Here is a 19,763-nt window from a genome sequence, read left to right as displayed (position 1 = left end):
TCAAGAGCAAATTGGTCCAATAATAAAGTTTTGCTTTACTTTAAGACCATGGAGTTTTGAATACAGGTAAAGAAGGTCAAAGGTGAATTATTGACTTCATCAACCTTTATTCATGTTGAAGAAGGAAGACTCTTCACTCACAATAGTGTCAAGGTACAAAAACAGATGCAACTTTAATATTTCATGAATCAATGCCCTTTTTATATTGTATTTAATTATAAAATATTGCGATAGAACTGAAATTCAACAAACTTTACCACCGCTTTCAGATTGAATGTGATTTTGTAGTTTATTCCAGCACTAAAGGTCCACTCCTGAATGATAAAACAAAAACAACAACAATACCTACCAACGCTTTAAATAAATGAGTAATAAGCAATAATAACAATAAAGCCTAAGTCCGCATTGTAAGTGAGCGTCAGTCAGACTGTGGGGAGAAGTGCGGAGGCTCCCCGGGGATCATGGAGCGTCGGGCTCGCCGTAGGGTGACTCCAGAGAGCCGCAGGGTTCGCACCGGCTCTCTGCCTCTCTGTTGTTGATGTTGTTAAGTTAACGCAAACACCGGAAGTCCTCTTCGATGGCACATTGTGCTGCGATGGATCGATATCGACTACAACGCAGAATTGGAAAGTCTCCTCGCTGAACATGTCGCTAGCTGCTCCCTGTTGATTCACCGAAGCAGAGCGATGCTTTCTCTGCGAGTTGTACTTTAGAGGTAATTCGTCATTTTCTCCTCACCGGCGACATAACAACAGCCATCTTGTCTGCGCTAGACTGAGATATTTCATATTTCTATATATATAATGTAACAAACAGTATGCGGTGTAACGTCATCCCCATCACGTCTTAGCAAGCTAGCTAGCTACGCATTTCACTGCTGCAACATTAGCGGAAGCAGTAACAGTCTCATGTAACTGACTGAGTTATTTATGTGATGTTTTCAAAGTTGGGCTGCATATCTGTGTAGCTAGCGTTCATGCTCGAGCTAGGAGTGCTAACTGTTTCATCTCCTCTGTGTGTGTGTGTGTGTGTGTGTGTGTGTGTGTGTCTCCAGGTGTCGCTGTCCCCTGGGTCCTCCCCGGTGGTGAGACAGTGTCAGGGTCATGGAGGTGTGCAGCGTCCCCGTGGAGCTGTGGCGCGTCATCCTGGCATACCTCCCTCTGCCCGACCTGGGCCGCTGCTGCCAGGTGTGCCATGCCTGGAGGGAGCTCATCCTCTCGCTGGACAACACCCGCTGGAAACAGCTCTGCCTGGGCTACCCCGAGTGCCGACACCCCAACTGGCCCAACCGGCCCCGTTTAGAGCCGGCGTCCTGGAGGGAAGCCATGAAGCAGCACGCCCTGGCCTCCCGCACCTGGACCCAGAACGGCCCAGAGCTCCAATCCTCCGCCTGCCTTCTCTTCTTCCGTCGCCGAAAAGACCGCAAGGTTTGGCACGTGGGGCCCGGGTGCGAGTTTGAGACCCTACGCGGGGCTCTGGGGGTGGCGGGGCCTTATGACCGGGTCGTTCTCCACCCGGGCGTGTATGAGGACCAGGCAGAGCTGGCGCTGAAGGTCCCTGTGGAGCTGGTTGGGCTCGGCAAGCTGGGCGAGGTGTCTCTGCTCGTGTGTGTGGAGCAGCAGTGTCCCACCGCCAGGCTGTGTAACCTGGTGTTCATGCCTCCATGGTTCTCCACTGTGGTCTACAAGGTACAGGAACAGGAGCAGCTCGTTGTGATGAGATGTTTTTACAAAGCAGCAAACTAGGCAAATGTTGTAAATATGTTATCCTAAGTCATGTCTCACCATCTTTGCTTCTTTATCCCTCCCTCCATGACTCACTTCCATCTCCTGGCTGTGTGTAGACATCTTGGGGTCACGTCCAGCTGGATAACTGCAACTTTGAGGGGGCTCAGCTGCAAATCCGTGGCCCAGGAACTTGCCAGGCCCGCTTCTGCTCCTTCTCCCGCGGTAGCTCCGCCTGCTTGCTGGGCGTCGCTCTCAGTTTATTGGACAGCTGTGACTTCTCGGGGAGCGACACAGCCTCCGTGACCGTGGAAGGACCCCAAGTGTCGGAAAGGAACTGGGCTTGTAAACACTTAGCTGCCCTGGCCAGAACTTTTCCCTTCTGTGGCTTGTCTGAGAACAGTAGTCCACCTAAAGAACCTCAGGGTTCCTCTGCAGGTGGCCCCCGAAACCCAGGGGACAATGTTCCAGTGCACATGAGCATACAAGACTGGCAAAGGAAGACGAGGGTAGAGACAGTGTGCCAGGGTACGGTGATCGAAAACGGGTGGAGTGATGGTGAGCACAGCGAGGGAGAGGAAGAGAACCAAGAGGGAGAACGAACCGACACCACACACCAAATGACACTGGATTACAAAATCCCCTGCGACCATCACGGCCTATCGCACCTGCTCAAGCCCCGGGCGGACGGGTCTCTACCACTGGCCTCCTCCCCTAACCCTCCTTCTGTCAGCCCTCAGCTCCTCTCCCTCCAGCAGGAACTAGAAAGGGACCCAGATGCTCAGATCTTGGCAGCGTCCATCCAGGGCTGCATCCTGCGCCGCTGCCTCTTCAGGGACGGGAAGGGCGGCGTGCATCTATCCAATTACGGACAGGCTCGGCTGGAGGGCAACGTGTTCCGCGGGCTGAACTACGCCGTCCGCTGTATCCAGAACTCGACTGTAAATATGAGCGGAACGCAATGTTGTCAATGTAATCAGACTCGTGCTAGTGAGCAGGAAACAAGAATCCTTATCTCCTTCTCGCTCCCTCTCTCTCTCGCTCTCTCTCTCTCTCCTTCTTGTAGATAGTGATGTTGCGTAATGAAGTGAGCGAGTGCCGGGCGTCGGGCGTGTTCCTGCGGCTCTCTGCTCAGGGCCTCATCGCAGAGAACAACATCCACTCCAACGGCGAGGCGGGGGTCGACATCCGCAAAGGCGCCAATCCTATCATCCTGGTAACGGCGGCTCAGCCTGGTCAACTCAACGTGTTTGGTATATTTGTGTATGTAACGCTGTTCTTCTCTCTTTTGTGTGTTCACCCACAGTGCAACAGGATTCACAGTGGTTTGCGTTCAGGGGTCGTCGTCCTCGGCAACGGTAAAGGTTCAATTCGGAGCAATCAGATCTATAACAACAAGGAGGCGGGTGTGTATGTTCTCTTCAGCGGGAACCCAGTGGTCAGGTACGTGGCGTCGTCGTTGCTATATCCATTAGCTGGGTAGTCAATGGGTGAGGTCACTACCAAGCCCACTGAGAATCGACGCAGCACTGTTGCTTCTTGCTTGGCTTTTGTGGCATTTGTTTTGCTTTAGTTGATCATATTTGAAATGATTTGTTAATTGATTGCTCCCCTGCTTTGTTCTGTCTTCACCTCCCCTCCCTCCCTCCCTCCCTCCCTGCCTCCTCGTAGTGGGAATCACATCTTTCGGGGCCAGGCGGCAGGGATAGCGATCAATGAGAATGGCAGAGGGATGATAACAGGTGTTTGTGGCTTCTTATGCACTTAAGCATGCTGACTGGGCTCTGTGTTGCCCCTTAGAGCGTGTTAGGGTTCCATCGGTACATTCTGACATGTCAATCCATCCCGCCGCAGAAAACGTGATCAAGGAGAACCAGTGGGGGGGCGTGGACATCCGTAGAGGAGGCGATCCCGTCCTGAGGAACAACTACATCTGCCACGGCTACTCGGACGGCGTGGTGGTGGGCGAGAGAGGCCGCGGGCTCATCGAGGGAAACCACGTCTACTGTGAGAGACACCGTCCCCTTTGTGGCTGCATCCTCTTTAATCCGCTGACCTCTTTACCCGCCTGCAAACACGTGGTTCCTCTCTCGTATCTTTAGGTAACAAAGGCTGTGGCGTGTGGGTGATGTCGTCCAGCCTCCCGCAGCTCCTGGGGAACTACATCACCCATAACTGCATGTACGGCCTGGCGGTGTTCTGCCGGAAAGACCCCGAGAGCGCTGAGGCCCGAGAAGGGAACCGGCCAGGGCAGGAAGGAGGAGGAGGAGGAGGAGGAGGAGGAGGGGGTGGCGGCGGCGGCGGCGGCGGCGGAGGGGGAGGGGAAAGGAGAGGTGGAGAAGGTGGTGGAAGAGAGGGGCAGGAGAACTTGAATGAGGAGGGAGAACTGTTTGCATGGGAAAGCGATCTTGACAGTGAAGATGAGCGGCATTCTGCTCGTCGGTCCATCAGCATCGCCCTGGTGGAGAGCAACTGCATGAGCTACAATGGAGGTAATGAAGACGCTCTGTTATTTAATGCAAATGAAGCTTAAGCAGAATAATCCATGCTCCTCCTCTCCCCCTCCCTCCCTCCCTGTAGCCGTGGGTTTGTACGTGAAGAGCAGCGAGCCGCTCAACGTGTTCACCAACCTCGTGAACTGCAACCGCGGCACGGGCGTGGCCGTGCTGCAGAGCAGTCAGCTGACCCGGGTAGCCACAAACTGCATTCTGGACAACGGCCGAGGCGGCGTGACGGTGGAGAAGGACTGCCGGGTGGAGCTCCGGGGTAATGGCGTCTACAACAACGGGAGCCACGGGATCAGTTTCTCGGGCAGCGGGCAGATTGTGGAGAACGACGTGGTCGGGAACAGTGGATACAGTATCCAGGTGTCCAGCAGCTCTGACATCAAGGTGAGTTTGACGCAGAGTGGCACCAACTGCAGTTCTTTCCAACTATACATGTCTTTCCTTTAACCCTGTGTACCTGGGTAACAACACTCCCTAGGTGCTGCGCAACCGCGTCCAGCCAGCTCAGGGCTGTGGCATCGCTGTGCTGGGGCCGGTGAAGGGCGTCGTCCATGACAATCTGTTGTTCCAGGGCCACCCGGGGAACAAAAAGACCCTGCTTCACTTGGACCCTGGCAATGAGAGCTGTGTGCTGCGCAACAACAGCATTCTGAGGCACAGTAACAGGTAACCCAGGCAACCCACCAAACCTGCCAGAGGTTTATAAATCAGCAGCTTTGTTCCTCTACTCGCCTTTTCTTCATCTGTGCTCATCTTCTGCTTACACCAACGGTTTCTTTATCTCCTCTTCATGTAGTTCTCCAGCCCCTCCCTGGGTCCTAGAGAACCCTCCTCCTCGTCCCCTGGCCGACCCGCCCTCCGGCGTCTCCTCGTCCCAGTACCCTTCGCGGCTCGCAGCGTCCATGACGACCAGGATCAGCGCCACTGTGGAGAGCGGCTGCCACAACGGCAGCATGTTCTGCTCCATTTTATGAACACGAATACTGCCAGAAACCACTATGACGAGGGGTCAGCTCACCTCTGAACTGTAACTACACACACACACACACACACACGCGCACACAGTCCAGAAGGTCCCACGCTGCTGTAAGTGAACATCTCCACCCATGGGCGTCGCTGTAGGGTGGCACATTTTCTAAATCTGAACAAAAGACTTTTCTATGTCACGATTAGCTGCCAGCATCAAATGTGGAGTCGTAGTACAGCAGGCTGGAGTCCTGTTAGGGTTCCACCTCTTAAATCACCATCCTCACGCTTTGCACTGCTGGGCCGTGTTCTCCTCGTCTCCGTGGTGACTGACGAAGACTCCTTTTTGTTTCAGTGTGAATATGCTTCTAGGAAACGTACACTTGTGAATCCTAGCAGGACTTCTCCCTGCTATAAAGTACATGCGTGCCTTGTTTAGTTCTTAATAATTCAATGATTGTAGCTAGGGATGTTTTCTTAATGTTTATATAGGCGCATATATGCACAAACCTAAGCCAAACCCAAGCTTCTGCCTCTTGCACAGAGTTGTGCTATTTCCCCGGTGAGTCTGGCATATCATACTTTATTATCATCCCAGACAGCTGGACACTAGGCAGGCAGGCACCACACACACACACACACACACACTCACACACACACACACTCACCGGGTGATAGTCACGTTACAGAAGGAAGAAGATGTTTCAGTGTGCAATATGTGACGTGGACACATGTGCCTATACGTTGAGCGGCTAACCTGCGTGCTTCATCAGTCGTCCTGATCCGTCTCTCGTTTACAGCGACTAAACCAGCTTTTTGTACTTTGTAGAGTGAAGCGTAAGGAAACATAATTTAACCACATCATCACTTTATTTGTCGACGTGACGCGTTAATAAACAGTTCTGGTTCCTCCCGTGTCCAGTCGTGGAGTTTTTCAGTGCATTTTCTTGCGTTTCCTGCGCTCCCTGAACTGGTCGTATTTGACCAGTGGGAGGACGAGCGAGGCCTGTCGGTGTTTGTCTCTCATTCCGTCTTCATCAGCCGACCCTCGAGGCGGCTTAGTCAGGGTCAGACCCATCGACTTTGCCACTTCCAGCATCCTAGAGGGAAAACCCAGCATGTAAATCAGTAATCAGAGTCAGACCGAGTCAGTGAGCGAGACATTTCTCTTAACTTTGAGACAGAAACCCTCACCTGGCCTCGGTGAGTCCCAGGTCGCGGTGCAGCAGTGTGAGATCGGTGGTCATGTGGTCCATGTGCAGCAGCAGAGCTAAGCAGTACGCCGCTAATTTGGCTCGCATGGACGACGACACGACGTTCTGGAGTCTGGAATGAGAAGAAAAGCGTGTTGAAGCTTTGGAGACGTGACACAACACTCAAACTCAAATAGAGCTCGTCAGGGTGAAGGTAAAAAGATTCTTCCTACGGACCTGCCATTGTTAAAAGTCTCCACGGTGAAGGTTTTCATCAGTTTGACCTGGATGGGGCGAGGGCAGCCTTCCTCCTGCCCGACTGTGGACATTAATGTGAGATATTATTTGCGTGGGCATGAACGTTCACTGCGACCGACGTGATGACGGGCGGAGAAGGTGACTCACACTTGCGGGTGATATTCTTCTGCCGCGCCAGTTTGAGAAGCAGGGAGAGGTAGAAGGAGCAGCGTGTGATCTTCTCTCTGGCGTCGCCATCGCTCGGCAGATTCTCCAAATGCTTCACGACACACAGGTGGCTTAGGTGAGAAGGAAAGAGGAGAAGAAATTAGACTTCTTTGAAATCGAGATGCACTTGGCTTCCTTGCATCCTGAGCTCTTGATTTGGTTCCCTACCCTCCTTCATCTCTCATCTTCTGCAGCTCCTCAGTGGTGATCGCTGCCAGCTTGGACCCAGCCTGCTCCAAAGCCTCAAACTCCACTGGACTCAGAACTGTGTGGGTATTGATAAGGAAAGAACCAAAACAAACTAAATATATCCATCCTCTAGCATCCTGTCACTCCAACACGCGCAAATAAAAGGAACAAAGGATACGATTGTCCAGCGGGTAGACGTCCTCAGGTGTGTGTGCGTCTGCGTTGCAGGGGGGCAGGTGGAGAGCCAGGTCTCCCTGTGACTCTGTCTGGGCCACTTCCTGTTGCAGGGCTGAGGCGAGAGGGAAGGAGAGAAAGATGATGAGAAACAGGAATGAAACGGAAAAGTGTCTCCTCAGTAAGTATTATGGACATTGAAAATCCATCTGCGAACTGAGACGATGAGAGCATGAACCTCACCTTCCAGGCCTTTCTCATCAATCACAGTGTTGGCAGCTTTGGCTACGGCTTGATGCAGCATCTCGCCGCCCACCTGATTCAGTCTACGTGAGCTCAGCGCCCTCTTCTGTTTGTTGGTGCCAAATGCCTCAATGAGAGAGTCGACCTGAGGAGAAGGAGCCCAGTACAGATACAAAGTTATAAACTTCAATAGAGTATTAGGCACTTTTCCCCAAAAAAACCCACATTTCTAGGTAAAGTAGAACAAATTCTGTTACCTTATCTCTGTAAGTCTGACTGGCATCTTGGAGTTTCTCAGCCTCTGTTGCCTCCCCTAGTGAAACAAAAACACAAACAAACACACATTACCACGGGAAACAGAATGTGTTTAAGAGACAATGATAATGATTTGGATGCTTTTCAACTGGGCAAATAGTTGTTATATAGTTTTTCTTATTATCATTATGAACAGTTGTTCCAAAACCAAGTGTGGCTCTATTTAAAACATAAAAACAGGTTTAAAGCAGCAACGACAATGAAGATGTGAACGGCAACGATTCTAATCACTCTTTACTCCTTAACTAGTTGACTAGTGTGTGTGTGTGTCCTTTTGTTACCTGGCACAGCAGGCTGCATGTTAAAGATCTGAGCGCTGTGCACCTCCATTTGCTTGGTCTGTTTATTCAACACTCCAACATAATACCTGCACAGACGATAAACACGACGCTTAATGCATCAATTTCTCACAAAGACACAATCTGTACTTTGTGTTGTTGTTATTCCCTGCGTTGGTCAGAATCACCTACTTGCAAAGGTTGTTGCATTTCAGTGACCCTGTTCCAAAATTTTGTCCCACATAGGACAGCCTGTCTGATTCAGCAACCTAGAGAGAAAAACAGAACGCATGAAGACGCAGCACCCAACACGTCATCTCAATGCTGCAGACAGTCAAACAGCTTCATTTAGAGGCAGCCTTCCTCACCACAATCCGCCTGCTCTTCTTCCTCGGGTTACTCTGATCCGTGTTCTTGTAGAGGGTGAAATCCAACTTTTCTGCATTTCTGACGCTGCCGTTTGAGAACTGTACTGTAGGAAAGACGTGATGAGGAACTTGTCAATAACAGCAATTTACATGATCATTATAAATGCCTCATCAGATCGAGCCCCATTGCATTTAACCCTAATGTAATGTGGTGTCATTGTCCAAGCTGTCGTTATTGAAACTAAACGTCGATAAGTGAGGTTTGCACTCTTACACAGTTACAATACACCATAACCATTCGCTCTGATTACCACGTGTGCGAAGGAAACAGGAATTTATCGTGCAATCGCTTAACACAACCTGGATGTTACTGCCACCAAACGATATTAAATGTTCTTCTTAAAACTTAAATAAAGAAAAAAAATGTCAAATACTCACCAATAACAGCTTTATCGGCCTCTCTCTCTTCTCCACAACTCACTAACGAGCAGGAGGCAGCCATAGTTGTTGTTATTTCCAGGCGAAACGAGAGCATTCACTTCCTTGTACTTCCGCAGTTTCCGGTTTGGCGAAAAAATAAGAATAAATAAATGATTTACGAATTAAGAAACATGCAATTTATTTCATTCAAGAATAAAGGCGGAACGATAACGCATCGGGTTACTTTGACAAATGTAGTTACTATTTATCGGTTTGGACGCAAAAATCTCCCGGGCTAAAGGAGGGAAAAGTGTTTCGGGTAATTTGGGTTTACCCGTTTCCAACACTACTCGAACGCAGCATTACTGCTACACATCTTGGCCGCATACAATCTTTGTATTCGTTCGTTCTAATCCTTCCCCACAGCGACACCCTGTGTTGGAACTGTAGAACTGCCAAGTCTTCTCCTGAGCGAGACCGCCGACATGATGGACGTGAAGCACAGCGCCACCCCGTGAGTCTGCTTGGGAAAACCCGTCTGACTGGTAAATTAGTCAATATTCACACGTATTGCAAACATTTACATCTCTTGTTTCTGCGCCAACACCGTTTATCTGCGTGAGCCCAGGGGAGAAACAGGCAAACGCGATTCCACTTTTAACAACGCGCCTCACCTGCAGACAGCTCCGGTCCCTGTGTCAGTCGTTGCGGATTAAAGGTTTAAACGTTATCGGGCCGCGCAGGACTCAGGCGGAAACGTTATCGATCTGGCTTCGATCTCCTTCCATCGCCCGGGCAGGTGACCTCACGGTTCCGATTTCTGTCACAACTCTGCTAGCTAACAGCGAGCTTGTTGGTCACTAGCCAGCTAACTTTAGCTCTTATGGCCAGGGCCCCTCTGTTCTGTTCTGCTCTGCTCTGTTTTCCTCTGGGACTTTTGTTCTCAACCGTTAAACCTTTCAAGGTAACACTGTCACACTTTGAGCTCTACTGTCAACACGACGCGGCTCCGTGTTTTGTGTGTGTTTACATCTGCTCTCTCTGCTGGCGGTAGCTGCCATCAGCTAACCTGCTCATTGTTTGCATCTGTTCCTCTGTAGCTTCACATCTGAACGCTCTTACTTAACTAATTACACTCGGCGGCCGCGCGCGCTTATCAATGATGTCATACTGTTTATATTGTGCGGTGTAGCAAGAAATTCTACCTGTGTAAATACTTAATTAATGTGTAACTTCAACTGCTATACTGCTGTGCTGGTTTGTCATCTGTTACAACAAACACACACACACTCACTCGGTCCTGTTTAAATGGTTTAACTTGTTACTTGCAGCCTTCTGTTACACCGCCCACATATTCCTTGTTCAACGGAGCTCATTTTGGCAGTCAGCATCACATATAATACACACAGATTGTTCCATATGCTGGAGTTTAGCAGGAGGCTCAGACTGTGTTACGTGTGTGTTTTTGGAGTTCTCTCCCTCCAGACATTTGCCATAATGCCATAATGACTCTCTCCACCTTTTATCCATCTCAAAACACACTTCTACAAACTGGCTGATCCGGTCTGATCCAGGCTGCTGGTTCCACTTCACTGATGACACACTGACAACACCTACGCTTCCGTATTGACGTTACGGGGAGGCAGTTGCTCAGTGGGTAGAGCTTCCGCTTGGGAACCAGTTTGCTGGTTCGAGCCCCAGTTCGAGCCCCTGCCGAGGCGCCCCTGAGCAGGGCACCGAACCCTTAATTGCTCTCCCCTCTGCGAAGGGTTGTAATGTAATGTAAGTCGCTTTGGATAAAAGCGTCTGCCAAATGCTCGTAATGTAATGTAATTATTATCTAGGGGCAGGAGCTCAGTCAATAGGGGACTCGGTTTGGGAACCCGAGGGCCAGCTGGAGAGTTGCCAGTTTGCCTCCGGGACACTGCTGAGGTGTTTGCCCTTGAGCAAGGCACTGAATTCCCAAACTACTCCAGGGGTGCCACGTCGTGTGCGTGTGTGTCATCTAAGAACAAATGGATCCAGTATCAGCTCCTCTTGGGCTTAAGTGGTTAAAATTGCAGAATGTTTTCATGAATCTGTGAAGCTATTTGTCTTCTGTCATTCCCCCTCTCCGTCTCTCCGCAGGGCCATGGATTTCCCGGGACACTTTGAGCAGATCTTCCAGCAGCTCAACTATCAGCGGGTCCACGGCCAGCTGTGCGACTGCGTCATCGTGGTGGGCAACCGCCACTTTAAGGCCCACCGCTCGGTGCTGGCCGCCTGCAGCACACACTTCAGAGCCCTGTTCACTGTTGCAGAGGGAGACGCCAGCATGAACATGATCCAGCTAGACAGCGAGGTGAGGATAGTCACAATAATAAGAGTGTTTAAAGAGAGAGACAGCCAAGAATCATGACGGAGCCGCCGGTGCCACAGATATTAACACATCGTTGGCTTCTGGCACGCTTGCAGGTGGTGACAGCCGAGGCGTTCGCTGCCCTGGTGGACATGATGTACACCTCCACCCTGATGCTGGGCGAGAGCAACGTCATGGACATCCTCCTCGCAGCCTCGCACCTGCACCTCAACAACGTGGTCAAGGCCTGCAAACACTACCTGACCACGCGCACGCTGCCCATGTCCTCAGCAGACAGGCCCAACCATCTCCACCCTCAGCAGGACCAGCAGAGACACAGGCAGCAGCAGCAGCAGCAGCAGCAGCCGCAGGGAGCAGAGTTAGGAGTGAACCCCAATCTAGCAGCTAATGCTAACATAGCAGCAAACACAGCGTCCACCCGGCTGCAGCGCTCCTTCCTGCTGCAGCAGCTCGGGCTCAGCTTGGTGAGTTCTGCTTTGGGTGGAATGGATGAGGACGGGGTGGGCGGTGTAGCCGGAAGTAGAGTGGTTGAACAGAGGGCCTCCTTCCCGATCCGACGCTTCCACAAACGCAAGACCTCTCCGGCCCTGGGCCTGTCGGAGGACAGACCCAGGCAGAAGCAGCGACCCTCTGCTCCTGCCCGGGGTCTGTTGGGAGAAGAAGGGGTTAATGGAGAGCGAGACGAAGGAGCAATGCTCTCCCCGGACTCCCACAAGATGGGGGACGAAAAATTGGACGCTGCGTTGGCAGGCCTGGTCGGGGCGTCGCAAGATGATCCTCAAATGCCGAGCCAGTCGGACAGCGGACACTGCGAGGGGAACGACCTGGGGCGGATTCAGGGCTGCGTGGGGAAGGAGGAGGACATGGAGGACGGGGATCAGCAGGAGAGCAGAGCAGGGGTGAACATCAAACCCGGGCCAGAGGAGGAAGAACAGGAGGAGAAGGTAAAGTTGTGGGTATTTAAGCAAGCAGGCTCATTGTAAACATTCATACTACTTTGTCTCCTGTGCAGGCTTCACTTCTCCCTCCATCTAAATCTTCTAAACTCCTCCGTTGCCTTACGCAGGTGGTGGTGGTGAAACGGGAGCCGCTGAGCTCGCCGGAGCCCACGTACGAAATCAGCAACGTGACGTCACATGCCGAGGGCGGCGACCCGGCCAGGGGTCGGGAGGACGAGGAGAAGGTGGAGCTGAGCCCAGAGAGCAGCGACCGCAGCTTCACCTCTGACCCACAGCCCAGAGAGCAGCTCCTACTCAAGAGCAGCATGGGAGGAGGCACAGCAGGAGGAGGAGGAGGTTTTGGGTGTAGCAATGGTTTGAGTGACAAGCCCGGGTTCAACATTTCCAGCTTCCTCTGCCCAAAGGATTTCAGAAGCAGCGGTCCAGGGTTGGTCACGGGAGAAGACGACCTTCCCAACACGACAACAGGTGACGCTGTAGGACACCACTTCCTGCTCAGACAGGACGCTCCAGGTTCATCTGGCTCCGCCTCTTCCTCTCTCCTGCTACCGCCTCTAATGAGTGGGGAAAGCCGCAACAGCTTTGGAGAAAGTCTACAGGCCGACTCTCTGTTCCTCCGCCCTCTGCATGACGGTTTGGGTCCCAGAGGAAGCGGAGGTAATGGCGGTGGAGGCCGCGGGGGGCTCGGGGGGCTCGGGGGGCTCGACGCCTTCGGCCTGGACTTCCAGCGCTCCAGTCTGGGGCTGCACTCTCTGCCACGAAACTCACGAGGGGGCGGAGGAGCGAGCGCCGCCAGCGCTGCCGCTCTGGGCTATCCAGGCTACCGACGCATCGCTCCAAAAATGGCCGGGGGCATGGGAGGAGAAGAAGGTGTGGGCAGTGTTCTCCAGGATAACACCTCCTCCTCCTCCTCCTCCACCCTCACCAACCCCCTGCTCCTCAACGAGAGCGGAGGCTACGACATGAACGGCGGCCGGCCCACCTCCCTCCCCCCCCAGCTGACCCGGGCGTCGGCCGACGTGCTGTCCAAGTGCAAGAAGGCTCTGTCGGAGCACAACGTCCTGGTGGTGGAGGGAGCTCGCAAATATGCCTGCAAGATCTGCTGCAAAACCTTCCTCACGCTAACGGACTGCAAGAAGCACATCCGCGTCCACACGGGAGAGAAACCCTACGCCTGTCTCAAGTGTGGGAAGCGCTTCAGCCAGTCCTCACACCTGTACAAGCATTCCAAGACCACCTGTATGCGCTGGCAGAACAGTAACATGTCCAACGCCATGCTATAGTGCCGCCGCCGCAGCAGAGTCGGCCTCGGCAAAGAGACTTTGAAATCAGCGGATTGGCAGAATCCAAACCCGGTGGACTTTTGCCAGCTTCTTTCTGTGTAACAGGTTTAGATTTCCTGGAGCAGTTAGATGGTCTGACCTTTAACCCCGGCCTGCTCGCAGACCAAAGACAGGGGATGATCAGTAAGAACACTAATACTAATGGTGAGTGGCTAAAATGTGGTTTGGATTTGAATTAGATGAATAGTTCAGCCGTGCTAAAGTACTGTAGGTTTCCTATACATGTTATAGAGACGTTCCATTACTGTTAGAGCGCAAACCCCTTTGATTTTTGCACAGTACGCTGGGTTAGGTATTTTAAAATGTACACTTTAGACCTCCGAATTGTATCGAGAACGGATGAAGTGACTCCTCGATGCTTCATCCTTTCCAGGAAGCAAATGTGTGTCGATCGTTATTAAGTGTAAGTGTTTAGAGCTCAGAGGCAGCCCTGCCCTGCACACTGAGGCCACACAGCGATGTCAGTGTGTGTCAGTCAACTCGGTAGCAGCATCACACATTAGACTGTGGAGTCGTCCTGCCTGTGTGTGTCGTCTGTGCTTTGTTCTGTGTAAAGGCAGCAACATGGAGGACAGGGATGAGACGGAGAGAGTTACTGATCCACTCAATGAAATCATGTCTCTGTGTTTGTATCTGTTTACAAATCCGCTCCCTCTTGAAGGTCAGTAGAGTCGAGCTGTAGCCTGTAACAGAGCATTCAGACGCTCTGTCTTTATGTTTCACCAAACTCCACTAAACCAGAAGAGAAATAACAGAGAAGTAAAAGCTCTTAACAGAATATTCACAAGAAGTGTTTCACTCTAATCTAATCCGCGTTGGACATCACTAGTCGCCTCTGAGACCTACATTGCCAGTAGTCTTGTTGTAGCTTGAGCTCTGTCTGGTAGCTTGAGCTCTGTCTGGTAGCTTGAGCTCTGTCTGGTAGCTTGAGCTCTGTCTGGTAGCTTGCTCTCTTCACTTGGAAGAGACTTTGTGTGTACAAAAAAAATGTATTTGCACTGACAGAGCCCTACACACCGTGTGTGAGTAAAGTAGTAGATGTCTGTAGTCTCTGAAGTAGAGGGGCAGTGGGAGCTTTGATTGGCTAAAATCAATCTTTTGTCCACCAATCATCATCATCAATAGAATTCAGTCACATTGGTTGAGGATGATCAATGTGAAAGATTATGTTGTAACCACTTTATTTGACACTAAACACACACATTTCACACTAAACTGAGTTTTCATCGCTCCTTAATTATGGTCATAACATTTAGAAACCATGCAATAAAGATGACGTCACAGTTCTGCCCACAGATTCCTTTTGTTTCTTTGAAGTGTAAATAATGAGAAAGTGTGTTGGTTTCATCAATAACACAACATTGTGTAAGAGTTTGCTACTGTCCTTGTTCTGGGTGCTTTATTCATGTTATACATCAGATGTTACATCATCATGAGACTACTTTGTTATGATCCAATACATTTATTCAAGTGTTGGAACTATGTGAAATAATTGCTGTATTCCAATTATCCAACTCTTCTCTTCTGGGCAGGCGGTGCATGAGATACACCGCATTCCCACTCTGCCTTTAATTGTGGAAAAACATAAATGAAGAAAATTCCAGATTGAAATTCCAGGGTTTTTGTCTTCTGTCAGGTCTTTTTTGTGTATTTAATGGCTAATCTCCATAGAAACCCAACTAATCTATTGAACAGCTCACCAAGGCACAGACAAGGGAGGCATGTTGGGAATAAATCCCAATTTCAGGCCGTAGAACAGTGAAAGTTGGATAATTGGAATCAACATCATACGGTGTTGTAGAGTTCTGCTTTAGTGAACTTGAGTGGAAAAAGTAACACGTGTTTGCCTTTTTTGTAAACTTAATTTCTTGCTGTATTGTGTCTCCGACACTGTCATTGAAGGTGATTGCTTTCATTCCTCGTCAGCACCTTATTATAGAGTTGTCACACTAATATTCTGTGTACACGATTAATAGTTTGAACACAATGTAATGGATGATCTTGACCTTTTACTTCAGAGAAAAACAAAAGCCTTGTAAAATGTTCTCAGTGTAAACATAAGCTACTGTTTCCTTTGATCACCAGATATTCTGGACTAAAGTCACTTTGAGGACGCCGTCGTTAAAGTGGGTCTGTAATCTGTTTTGTGTTGGGCAACGTTTCCTCCTCACAGTCGCGCTACTCCTCGTGTCGTCGAGGCGATGAGGGGCCAGGTGGTTGTCCGTGTCTCACATAGTGGCCTGTTAGGATTAGATGTGGTGCTGTCTTCTAAAACTGTTTTGTGTGAATCTCTGAACAATGCACTGACAATGAGAGAAGTGTGTGTGTGTATATGCCAAAATCTGAAACGTGTAAAAGGCCTAATTTGGTTTTTCAAAGTCAATGCCTTAGGCCCTATAGCTTGTAAAGCCGGGCTTCATTGATATGCCAAAATTGAAGTATTCCTGTGTTGTCTTTTAATTTGTGTAAACCTAACATAGTGTAACTGTGGGAGAAGTAAATGTTTGTCTCTGTGCTGTTGAAGGACATGAATGATGTAAAGTATATTCAGTTGTTACACTGAATAAAAAATGGCTGTTCGGTTTTATTCTTGATACCATTTTTATGACTTCAGCAATAGAATCAAATCTGTTGACCAAAGAAAAACAAAGCACTAAAGGAAAGCATTGTCTTCTCTTTAAAGATGGAGGACGTAACGGTCAATCATCCAGTTCTCACACATCAGCGGTTTCTTCTCACAGCTTGAGCGGTTTGATCATCGGCTCACCCCTCAGACCGAGCAGGAGGTTGTTGGCTGCCAGGGCCGACATGGCGTTTCGGGTGGTGTAGGAAGCGCTGGCAATGTGCGGGAGAATCACTGCAGGGAGGGAGAGAGAGAGAGAGAGAGAGAACGTGATGAGGTGGCATCGAACCACGTATGATGGCAGGATAACTAGACTAGAATAACTCACCGCAGTTGTTGAGGGTGAAGAGTGGGTGGTGGGTGGGCAGCGGCTCGGGGACGGTGACGTCTAGGCCGGCCCCTGCTATCTGCCCCTTGGATAGGGCCTCATACAGGTCCTCCTGGTTCACCACGCCACCTCTGACATACGACGGCACACACAGGCAAGTTTCCCAGGCGATTGCTTTAACTTAGGACCACTCATTAAAGATGCACTGTAGCTTTTTAAAGACTGTGATGTAAAATTTGCTGAAACCCTTAAGTACCTGCTGGTGTTGATGAAGATGGAGGTTTTCTTCATCTTGGAGAAGAGGTCTTTGTTGCAGATCTCCTTCGTCTCAGGTGTTAAAGCACAGCACACACTCAGGAAATCGGACTGCTTCGCCAGCTCATCGAAAGAGACTAAACCAAGAGAGAGAGTGTGTCAATGTGTGAGGTTACAAGAAAACGCTGCACATTTTCATTGGTGGCATTTGATCAGATTGAGCATGAGCCTGTGAATGGGCAAAGTCAAGTCAGAATCTTAATTGTCATCATGTACACGACTAAATTAGAGTTGTAACACGTCGTTGCCAGATATGAAAACAGACACATGCAGAAGGACAAAACCTAAAATGGTGTCTAAGTAATGTCATAAAGGGTTGAGATTGATAGTTATTTGTTATTGGTCACGGATATGATAATTGTACATAGGTAAGTGGATTAAACAGGGATATTTGAGTGACTCCAGTCCTCACCATACTCTGCATTGATGATACTGGCCAGCTCAGGTCTGGGAGCCACGTCTGTGTAGATGAACTTCTTCACCTTGAAAGGTGCCAGGCGCTCAGCAATCGCCACACCTTAGAATGAAATGAAGCAGGAAGTGTCAGATGGATAGAGATGAGCATTACCCTCTGTGTGTGTGTGTGTGTCTGTGTGTGTGTGTGTGTTTCAGGTGTGCTCACCGATCCTCCCCAGGCCCAGGATGCCCACCGTGCTGTCTGCTAGCTCATGTCCACACAGCCACAAAGTCCTCCATGTGCCCCAGCCCCCACTGAGACAGGACAGGGAGACAGACTAAGCCAATGCCATGTGTGTGTGCGTGTGTGCCTGTGTGTATGCGTTTGTGTGTGTAACATTACGTCTTGGCCTCATGTGTGGCCTCTATGAGCCTCCTGGACGTAGCGAGCAGTAGAGCTACAGTCAGCTCAGCCACAGAATCTGTCAGAACATCTGGGGTGTAGCCCACACGTATGCCCCTGAGAAACACACACACACACACACACACACACACACACACACACAAACAGCAGGAGCAGGATTAGTTATGGACAGATGTTCATGAGCGTTGGCGAGCAGGTTGAACTTGATGGAGGGAATTTTAGTAATGGTCAACCTGATGGTGCTTTTGTAATTAGCAGTTTTACATTTTGGCCGTTTTGTCCACAAATATGTGTTTGATTTACGAGAAAGTCGAGCTACAATTGGAGGACCGAGTGCCCCTCTGTTATTTTTGATTTGATTTCACCTTTTCTTCAGCTCCTCCAGAGCAAGATGGTCAAAGCCCACTGACATAGTACTGAGAACCTTTAGGTTTGGACCTGTACAGATACGACACACATGTAGAACAAGAATACAACATTGAGAGGCCAATCCTTGCATTCAACAAGTTCCACTAGTTTGAGAGCCGTCCTCACACCTGCAGCATCCAAGAGTTCTGCATCGATCTTCTCTGTCAGCACACAGAGCAAGGCATCGACACCTTTGACCCTTTGAAGCAGCTCCTTCCGGGGCACAGGGACGTCGTCTGAGTCCCACAGCTCAAACTGCACTCTGAGAAGTTGATTGCAAAATAATATATAGTACAGCAGGACTCTTTAATACAGCAAAATCCTCATACTAAGATACTGTACGCATGTTACAAGCTGCACTGCGTACACTTAAGTGTAGAGAAACATGTTTTCAACACTGCCAATGGGTAATGCCACTTGGCCCAGCAGTCATTTGGAAAACCTCAGGGTAAACATTAGCTGTGTCGTTTACTCAAAGCAGGCAATGAACTTACAGAGCACATTTATACTGCGTGACGGTATCAGAGTCAAATCAGTGACTGCAGTCAATTAAGTGCTCCTTCAAGGTTTTCTGCACAGAGAAAGGGTAAACGATGACTCACTGTCCAGATTCACGAAGGGTCCTCAGGCCCTCTGGAGGGATCTGCCGGGTGACGTAAACCTTGGACAGGGTTGACATCTGCTTCTGCATGGTGCTCGTTAGGCTCCCAGTGACCTTCAAAGAATTGAAAGTGACCCGCTGGAGTTGACGCACTGCCACACGACTGCACCACATTGTGAGGAGAATAAGGCAGCGGGCAGGTGTCTGAGAGATGGAAGCGTTACTTTGGATGTAGAGTTTGCTGTGTGCACACGTGTTTGGCTCGAGGTCAGCAGTAGGTTCCTGTGTGCACGTTTGACCAATAGCTAGAGGCAGATCTCTCTCTCTCTCTCTCTCTCTCTCTCTCTCTCTCCACTTGTTGTCCCTTTCATCCCTCCCCTAGATTAGAGGTCAATGTGATGTTAATGTTTGACTTGGCTGATGACCTTTGTTTCTTTAAACAGTGCATGTCTCAAACACTAATTTGTGTTTTCTATCTAATCTCTCCTGTTGGCAACACTCTCTCTTTGGCAAATTCTGCTTTGGAGTTTCAGAACAGAGCCGTGTTGTTTTGATGCATTTCAGTACCCACCTTTTCCTTTCCATGTAGAGTCTTCATCTAAACCACACGCATCACAGGAATACTCTCTGTGTACTTGTGTGACCAGACGTCCCACTTGCCAGGAACTGCCCCCGGTTAATCGTGGCCTGTCCCTGGCGATGTCCCCATTTTCTTTACTATGTATGCAAACCATAGTGAAACAATACTTTATGTGGCAGGACACTGAGCAGCAGAGCCTCCAGCTGGTCTTGTGCTTGACAATACAGAGGGGTTGCAAGCTATAGTGCCTTAATGTCATGTTATCACTCTTCTTCCTCTGTTATCTACTTCCTCACGCTAGTTTAGCTAGGGCCGGCTGAGTGAACGATAACTGGCACACATGTTGGCTGCAAAATGCAAAACACAACATCTCTAATTATAGGCGGAGATGAGATGAGATGAGATACTGTATAAGATGAATTCTCATGCATTCTGGGGAGCATGCAGATTTTTTTCCCTCCCTTACTTTGGGAACCATTCAGCCTTGGCGGAGGTATACACTCTCATGTTCCAAAGTATATCAGCGCTTCTATTAACTACCAATTATTTCACTCTATCTGCACCATGACAGTACTGCATTTACAA

At 49.8% G+C, this 19,763-nt stretch overlaps 4 protein-coding genes across 7 annotated transcripts; 2 read left to right on the top strand and 2 right to left on the bottom strand.

Annotated features, from left to right (window-relative positions):
• The first annotated feature begins 414 nt into the window (after positions 1-414).
• fbxo10 (F-box protein 10) lies at positions 415-6,106 on the top strand. The gene is made up of 11 exons (XM_076171048.1): positions 415-715; positions 1,055-1,688; positions 1,844-2,665; positions 2,791-2,940; positions 3,031-3,167; positions 3,396-3,466; positions 3,579-3,731; positions 3,827-4,216; positions 4,305-4,615; positions 4,710-4,897; positions 5,028-6,106. The coding sequence occupies exons 2-11, from the start codon at positions 1,104-1,106 to the stop codon at positions 5,203-5,205; spliced, it is 2,985 nt and encodes a 994-aa protein (XP_076027163.1). The 5' UTR covers positions 415-715; positions 1,055-1,103; the 3' UTR covers positions 5,206-6,106.
• Positions 6,049-9,642, bottom strand: polr1e (RNA polymerase I subunit E). Of its 2 annotated transcripts, none has more exons than XM_076171061.1 (13): positions 9,517-9,642; positions 8,861-8,970; positions 8,423-8,526; positions 8,247-8,323; positions 8,058-8,143; positions 7,719-7,774; positions 7,462-7,606; positions 7,223-7,333; positions 7,024-7,120; positions 6,796-6,926; positions 6,628-6,709; positions 6,392-6,523; positions 6,049-6,297 (listed from the first exon to the last, which is right to left on the bottom strand). In XM_076171061.1, the coding sequence occupies exons 2-13, from the start codon at positions 8,955-8,957 to the stop codon at positions 6,132-6,134; spliced, it is 1,284 nt and encodes a 427-aa protein (XP_076027176.1). In that variant the 5' UTR covers positions 8,958-8,970; positions 9,517-9,642; the 3' UTR covers positions 6,049-6,131. The 2 variants fall into 2 exon arrangements, with proteins under 2 accessions (XP_076027176.1, XP_076027177.1); XM_076171062.1 differs by having other exon boundaries at positions 8,861-8,960; positions 9,517-9,585.
• zbtb5 (zinc finger and BTB domain containing 5) lies at positions 9,294-15,836 on the top strand. 3 transcript variants are annotated; one of them, XM_076171056.1, is made up of 4 exons: positions 9,294-9,387; positions 10,970-11,183; positions 11,297-12,145; positions 12,268-15,836. In XM_076171056.1, the coding sequence occupies exons 2-4, from the start codon at positions 10,974-10,976 to the stop codon at positions 13,441-13,443; spliced, it is 2,235 nt and encodes a 744-aa protein (XP_076027171.1). In that variant the 5' UTR covers positions 9,294-9,387; positions 10,970-10,973; the 3' UTR covers positions 13,444-15,836. The 3 variants fall into 3 exon arrangements, with proteins under 3 accessions (XP_076027171.1, XP_076027173.1, XP_076027172.1); XM_076171058.1 differs by lacking the exon at positions 9,294-9,387 and adding an exon at positions 9,569-9,641; XM_076171057.1 differs by lacking the exon at positions 9,294-9,387 and adding an exon at positions 9,722-9,806.
• Positions 15,837-15,888: 52 nt separating this feature from the next.
• On the bottom strand, positions 15,889-18,895 carry grhprb (glyoxylate reductase/hydroxypyruvate reductase b). The gene is made up of 9 exons (XM_076171064.1): positions 18,600-18,895; positions 18,126-18,259; positions 17,955-18,027; positions 17,569-17,685; positions 17,392-17,480; positions 17,182-17,286; positions 16,711-16,846; positions 16,455-16,585; positions 15,889-16,360 (listed from the first exon to the last, which is right to left on the bottom strand). Exons 1-9 carry the CDS (start codon positions 18,770-18,772, stop codon positions 16,239-16,241), a joined length of 1,080 nt encoding a protein of 359 aa, XP_076027179.1. The 5' UTR covers positions 18,773-18,895; the 3' UTR covers positions 15,889-16,238.
• Between the last annotated feature and the right edge of the window lie 868 nt (positions 18,896-19,763).

Source organism: Genypterus blacodes, unplaced genomic scaffold (genome assembly GCF_046128005.1).
Source record: "Genypterus blacodes isolate CSIRO-AG114 ecotype Tasmania unplaced genomic scaffold, CSIRO-AGI_Gbla_v1 ptg000240l_1, whole genome shotgun sequence".
In the NCBI taxonomy this organism is placed as follows: Eukaryota; Metazoa; Chordata; class Actinopteri; order Ophidiiformes; family Ophidiidae; genus Genypterus; species Genypterus blacodes.
Note: the sequence above shows the minus strand (reverse complement) of the source record. Positions and strands in the feature narration are given on the sequence as shown.